General features: G+C 45.1%; 1 protein-coding gene across 4 annotated transcripts in view; it reads left to right on the plus strand.

The window, feature by feature from the left end:
- The window catches only part of LOC123511521 (apoptosis-resistant E3 ubiquitin protein ligase 1-like), a 53,365-nt gene that overhangs the window by 31,370 nt on the left and 14,495 nt on the right, over positions 1–7,500 (plus strand). Inside the window, exon 1 of one of the 4 annotated variants that reach the window (XM_045267495.1) lies at positions 2,541–3,300. The exons of the other annotated variants lie outside the window; for them this stretch is intronic. Coding sequence (XP_045123430.1) covers positions 3,057–3,300 — 244 coding nt within the window. The 5' untranslated portion in view covers positions 2,541–3,056. Of the gene's footprint in view, positions 1–2,540; positions 3,301–7,500 lie in introns of those variants that run through there. 4 annotated transcript variants of the gene reach the window in all.

The following is a 7,500-nucleotide window of genomic DNA, read 5'->3' on the forward strand; positions in this document are numbered from 1 at the left end:
ACACACACAGAGAGAGAGAGGAAGACAGACAGACAGACACAGACACCGGCTAACAGGAAACAGTGGATTGAAGAGAAGGTGGAGGTGGAGGTGGTGTAGAGAGGGATGACTGGTGGGGGGGGGCGTGGTCTGTGCAAGTATTTATAGAGGTGGTTAGATGGAAGCACATTAAGGAGGGAGAGAGAGAGAGGGATTGTGACCCAGATAAGAGAGAGAGAGAGAGAGAGAGAGAGAGAGAGAGAGAGAGAGACGTCCGTATTCTGAATCGCTTTGCCCTCACACCATCACTGCTCTCCAAAAGGTTCCAGTTGAAGATATTCGTGTTTTTAACCTCCTTCAATACCGTGACCCATTTTCACCATGAGATTTGTGTGCTAGACCATTTTATTGACATTAACAAGGGTCTATAGAGATCAGAAGATGAATCACCAGAGTCTTCACTATTTTAATCCCCCACGTAAGTTTCTGAAGCTGTATACATTCACCAAATAGTAAGCAGAATGAATATGAAAGCGTTCCATGGTACTCAAGAGGTTAAGGGTAATTTTATGTTTCCGGTGATGGATTGACAAGATTTTTAGTTTATTATAAGGAGAAACTGTCTTGAAAATCGGGGTAGATGTCTCTGTGGCCTTGGAAGTTATCGTGGGGAGAGAGAGAGCAAGGCATTTCTGAATACGAGAGAGAGAGAGAGAGAGAGGGGTGGTAAGTGAATTCTCAGCTCTAATAGTATGTAGTGGCAAGCCAGTCTGTCTTTTCTGTATGTTTGTCTAGATGTTTATTGTGTTTATTTACCCCTGCGTCCCATCCCCACCCTCCTCCAGCATGCAAAGTCATCCCCGTCCCACTCCCGCCCCCGCCCAGCTTCGTCCTAACCTGTCCCGGTATTTTGAAACGCTCTGCTCTCTCACCATGACTATTTTCAAAGGCCATGGAGATGATTAGCCGGTTCCTCAAGATTGTTTTTCCTGTTAATAATGGTGAAATGTTGGTAACCTGTCACTAGAACCGTAAAAAAAAGTCTTGTTAATCCGTCACTAGAACCATAAGTAAAATTTCTTGTTAATGTGGCTTTAGAACCGTAAGAATCTTGTCAATCTGTCTCTAGGACCTAAAAAAAAAATCCTTGTTAATCTGTCTCTAGAACCGTAAAAAAAATCTCCCTAATGTCTCTAGAACCGTGAAATATTCTTGTAAATCTGTCTCTAGAACTGTAAAAATCCTCGTTAATCTGTCTCTAGAACCGTAAAAAAATCTCGTTAATCTGTCTCTACAACCGTAAAATATTCTTGGTAATCTGTCTCTAGAACCTAAAAAGTTCTTGTTAATCTGTCACTAGAACCGTCAAGAATTTTGTTAATCTGTCTCTAGAACCGTAAAAGAATGTGTTAATCTGTCACTAGAACCGTAAATAAAAACAAACATGAAACCCTCGTAACTCCAACTAGACAAGAACCTTTTTGAAGTAGTGGAGGTGCAGGCGAAGTGTTGCAGAAGTAGCCTGTGTTGCACTGTCCCGCCTCGCCCAATGCTTGTGTTGCTGAGTGCTGAATTACAATTACTGTGTTTACGGTGTCGTGGTGCTGAGTGTCGACTTCCTCATTCCTCTCTCTCTCTCTCTCTCTCTCTCTCTCTCTCTCTCTCTCTCTCTCTCTCTCTCTCTCTCTCATGTTCGGTCAGTATGGTGGCACAGTGTCTTGGTCAATCACATTCCCCTTCAATGTCACCGCCCTCTCCCTTCCTCTCTCCTGTTAATGAGGCAGCAGCCTCCAGGACGCGGTGGTGTGCTGGTGGTGGTTGTGGTTGTGCCAATACGTATCTGTCTATCCTGCGGGGCTACCTCAGGGACGGAGACGCACGTGCCCTGCCGCTCCCCCAGTGTCCCTGCAACCGTGCAAGAATTTTGTTGTTTCGAACTTTCATGATTTGTTTTATACGCTTTATTTCACACACACACACACACACACACACACACACACACACACACACACACACACACACACACACACACACACACACACACACCGCGTAATGTAGTGGTTAGCACGCTCGACTCACAATCGAGAGGGCCGGGTTCGAGTCCCGGTAAGCGGCGAGGCAAATGGGCAAGCCTCTTAATGTGTGGCCTCTGTTCACCTAGCAGTAAATAGGTACGGGATGTAACTCGAGGGGTTGTGGCCTCGCTTTCCCCGGTGTGTGTTGTGTGTTGATGTGGTCTCAGTCCTACCCGAAGATCGGTCTATGAGCTCTGAGCTCGCTCCGTAATGGGGAAGACTGGCTGGGTGACCAGCAGGAGACCGAGGTAAATTACACATACATTGCGCATGTGTGCATTGATGCATACAATGGTGTGCCTGCGCCTGGTTGTGTGGTCGCGATGTGCAACATGAACCTGTCAGATCGTGATGGCAATCTGTATCTTTTGTTCCTCGCATAATGCAACATTTAGGGTAGGCCAGGCAGGGGCTTGTGAAGGACAGGGGAAGGGTGAGGCAGAGTAGGGGCAGGGGCAGGGTGTGGGCTCCGCCAAGATCTCTCCACCGTGGTGAGACGTGTCGTGGCTGTAAGGAGTTTCCTTTGTTGTGAATGGCGGTGTCACATGAGTGTTTTCTCCTCGCAAGGCTTTGGTGAACGCGGGGCAATGTGAAGCAGCAGTCTCGAGTCGAGTATGAGCATTGAGACTCGAGTGAGCTGAGCTGAGGGTGACGCCGCTGAGTGAGGCAGCGGTGTCAAGAGGCGGCCGCCTCGAGGGTGCTCAGCGGGGTAATGTGGTGTGACCTGCGGCAGGCACGTGGGAGCGTCCTACTGCTTCTGCCTTGCAGCCCTCAGACTCTACATGCGGGACAGTGGCTGCCGCGGCAAGGCATCACTCCCGCCGTGCACTGTGTCACTCTGCGAGGCAGTAAGGGCGTGCTATGTCACGGCGGTGCACAGGCCGCATTAGGAAATACTTGTAGGAAATTCCGGCATTTTTTGCAACATACCAGTTAATTTAAGATACGCCGCACGTCAGTAGCGGGAAGGGCGTGCGTGTTGCCTGCTGCAGGGATTACGACATGTCACCAGGTGTTTATCTCAGGAAGTATTGCCACATCTGTTTTCCCGGCGCTGTGACGGTGTTTTCCTCTTTGTCCGTCTGTGGCATGAGATGGAGGGGGGGAGGCGGAGACCTGTTGTCTAGCGTGCAGGTGGACGTGAGTGCAGCGTGCCTGCCTGTGTCTGCCTGCAGCCCCGCCGCCCACTGTCTTCCTCCCCTCGTCTCGTCCTCCTCTCTGCCCGTGTTACTCAGACCTCCACGTGGTGAGATCCACTGCCCTACTTGTATTTATCAATGAATAGTTATGGTATACAGGGCCTCCAACACTTGTATGGCTCTTGTCTTCATGTATACTGTATATTCTCTCTCTCTCTCTCTCTCTCTCTCTCTCTCTCTCTCTCTCTCTCTCTCTCTCTCTCTCTCTCTCTCCAAGTAATTTTCCTCACTAGGGGAAGCACACGAGCGTGTTCCAGTTTTGATGCAATCATTGTGGTAATTATTTTCTTCGCGTCTTTAACCAGCAGGAAGTGGAGAGCCACCCTCGTGTTTTTCAATGCTGCGCTCATATCCAAATATTTGCTGTGCTTTTATGGTGACAAATTATTCGCCACTCTAAGTATACACACCCAGCCTTCCTTGTGTCTCCGTTTCCTCCTCCTCCTTATTCTTCCCTCTCATTTACTTGTCATTCCTTCCTCTCTACCTGCTGTCCTTCTTTATATATTTTTTTTCTTTCTTTCCTTCTTTCATTCAATCAATCATTCATTCATTAATTTTTTTCTACCTCTTTCCTTTCAACTTACACTTTTTTCTCTCCTTCCCTTTTTTCTTCTTTTCGTCCGTTCTCCCTTCCCTCCTACTCCTTCATTACATCATCACAACATTCCATAAACAGAATAACCACAGTACTACCACAACACCGTCACAACACTAAGGTATACCATCCCAATAATTCACACCCTCCCAACAAGTCATAGCACACCACAACACCACACCCACACCAATACAACAACGCACACACCTTCACTGCAACATTATCCCAACATGACACACCCACACCTACTCCCTCAACAACAACAACAACAACAACAACTACACACAGTCAACATAAGTAACCAAACAGTGGCGTGACAACAAAAGGTCTTAAGGAAATGACTCTTAACTCGGGGAGGAGCGAAGCCATCGTGGTGAGACAGGCAGACTTTCCATACCTTAGTGCTACTTTTGCCGGGTTTTTGTTTACAAGACGAACCCCCCGTGACGGTACAAAGCGCAGTGCAAACCTACAGTACGATTACAAGCCTTCTCAAGAGTATTTCTCCTGTTAACTCTTCAATACTGGGACATGTTTTTACCTTGAGGGTGTGATTAGACCATTTTATTGACATTAAGAAAGGTCGATGGAGGTCAGGAGATTAATGGCCACAGTCTTCACACGTTTAATCCCCCACATGAATTTCTGAAGCTGTATAAAATCACCAAATAGTAAGCAGAATGAATAAGGAAACGCGTCATGGTATGGGAGGGGTTAATAACATAGAATCTGTTACTAAAACCGTAAAAAAAGCACCTAAAAACTCGCGTAACTCCAACTAGAATGTTTTGAATGTAGTATTTCAGAAAAGAGTGGGACGGAATGAGGGACGGTGAAGGATGAGAGGTTGTGCAAGGGAAAGGAGGACTGGGGAGGAGGTTGAGGTAGTGTAGGGTGGGGCGGGGGTGGAGGCTATATTGGGCTGCGTAAGGTTGGGTAGGGATGGTACTGTGTGTGTGTGTGTGTGTGTGTGTGTGTGAGGAGAGACATACTGTGAGGAGCTTGCTTTGAGTGTTCCTTCTCCCCGTCAATCAAAGCTCTAATTTTACCCGTGCATGACCTTGAGAGAGAGAGAGAGAGAGAGAGAGAAAGCGAACGAGAGAGAGAGAGAGATAATGGAAATAAAGCAAATAAAGAGAGAGAGAGAATATCAGTGACAACTATGATGGAAAACATGATGAATGCGGTGCGGAAAAGACATCTGATAACACACACACATACACACAGAGATAGACATTTTTTTTATCATGAGTACTAGTTATCATTGGAATTATGAAAAAACACTGGTGATTTTTTTTTTCATAAAACAGCTAATTACACACGTGCGCAGAGAGAGAGAGAGAGAGAGAGATCCATACGTGTAAACAACATTGGTCTGCCTTCAGAAACGTATTGCCGTTCAAGGCCTCTGAGATGATTAGCCGGGTTCTCAAGTCTCGTTAAGAATGTAGCAATCTTGGTAATCTGCCATTAGAACCGTTAAAAACACCTTTAAAAACAAGAGCTTTAAGGAAGATATAGAAGTGCGGGTTGTTGTGTTTCAGAGTAAGGTGTTGTAGAAAGAATCGCATGTCATGAGCAGTATATTTTCAACACGCGTCAAGTATAGTCTCCGCGCATCCCGCCTCGCGCACCCCTCTCCCTGTCTCCCTCTCTCCACACCCGCTAGCCTTCACCACCGCGCACTGGGTACCGGTGGACACTGCTTGACCACTGCAACAAGAAATGAAGATACGATTATTAGCTTCTTTTTTCCCGTACAAGTTTATGAAGGCACGGTGTTGTGTGTAGATTTATTTTAGTTTTGTTTTCCTTCTTTTTTTTTATGATCGTAAACCATTCAACTTGTAAATTCTCTCTCTCTCTCTCTCTCTCTCTCTCTCTCTCTCTCTCTCTCTCTCTCTCTCTCTCTCTCATTACGTTTTCTCTTATCAATCCAATTTCTGTCCATATCCTGAACGGCTCAAGGCAACAGAGGTGGTAATCCAGGCATTTAAGAGTGTTTCCGCTGTTAATAGTGTAAACCTAGTGTTGATCTGTCACTAGAACCACAAAGGAAAAAAAAAATTAAACCGTGTAACAGGGAAGAGGAGGGAAAATTAAGGAAAGAAATGAAGATAGAATTAAAAAAAAGAGAGAGAGAGAGAGAGAGAGACGCAAACACACTCACACATTGTCTTATCTCATTGTCTTGTCATCACTTCTTAGATTGTGCATTGCCTACCCAGAGAGAGAGACAGACAGACAGACAGAGAGGTGGGGCTGTGTATGATCGTAAGACAGTCCCACTAATTAACACCACTCCTCAGTCGCTGGTGTTCTCATCACTACAATGCTGATACATCCAAACACCAGCAGCGTGACCCATTGTTTTGGTGCGACACGTAACGCTCGCTGGACTTGGTGGTGTGAATAAATAAGCTTTCTTTTTCTACTTAATCTCCATCTATCACTACTACTACTACTACTACTACTACTACTACTACTACTACTACTACTACTACTACTACTACTACTACTACTACTACTACTACTACTACTACTACTACTACTACTACTACTACATTCCATTAGCCTCAACCACCACCACCACCACCACCACCAATACTCACGCACGTAGCCACTATGTTTCTCAGCTCACACGTGCCCGTACACACGCAAGACAGTGCTAAGAGAGCTAGAGAAAAAAAAATGTGCTTGGCTACGTTTTACACACACACACACACACACACACACACACACACACACACACACACACACACACACGGAAAATTAGTATAATGAATTTTCTCTCTCTCTCTCTCTCTCTCTCTCTCTCTCTCTCTCTCTCTCTCTCTCTCTGAATATCTTTTAAGATCAGAGAGAGAGAGAGAGAGAGAGAGAGAGAGAGCATAACGTATGGTGAAGAAATTTTAGTGTCCGTTAAATCCTTCATTCTTTTCTTCCTTATTTCCTTCTTTCATTCTATCTTTCGCTCGTTCCTTCTTTAATTCCCTCCTCCTCCTCCTCCTCCTCCTCCTCCTCCTCCTCCTCCTCCTCCTCCTCCTCCTCCTCCTCCTCCTCTGATCGCCTGACCCACCCAAGAGCTTCATTTCTTAATCATGTTGACTTCCTCCTCCTCCTCCTCCTCCTCCTCCTCCTCCTCCTCGTCTTTCCTCGTCTTCATTACATTAGTTCAAGTCTCCATGCTGTGTTAGGTTAGGTTAATATATTTTTTAGTTGTAAGTTTAGTCAGGCACGTTAGGGAAGTTTCGGTTTGGTTAGGTTAGGTTAAGTTCAGTGCGGGTCCGTTAGGTTAGGGAAGCATTAGACTAAGTTAGGTTAGGATTTGGTTGAGTTAGATAAAGTTAGGTTAGGTTAAGTTCGGGAGGGCTAGTCGTTTAAGTATATATATATATATATATATATATATATATATATATATATATATATATATATATATATATATATATATATATATATATATAAGTTAGGTTAGGTTAGGTTAAGTCCAGTGTGGGTTCGTTAGGTTAGAATTGGGTTAAGTTAGGTAAGGTTAGGTTAGATTAGGTTAAATTTGGGGGCTATCGTTTAAGTTATATTAAGTTATAGGTAGGTTTGAGACTATTAGGGTTACTTATGTGTTGTTAGGTGTGGTTTGGTTAGGTAA

This window comes from Portunus trituberculatus, chromosome 31, assembly GCF_017591435.1.
Source record: "Portunus trituberculatus isolate SZX2019 chromosome 31, ASM1759143v1, whole genome shotgun sequence".
Taxonomy (NCBI): Eukaryota; Metazoa; Arthropoda; class Malacostraca; order Decapoda; family Portunidae; genus Portunus; species Portunus trituberculatus.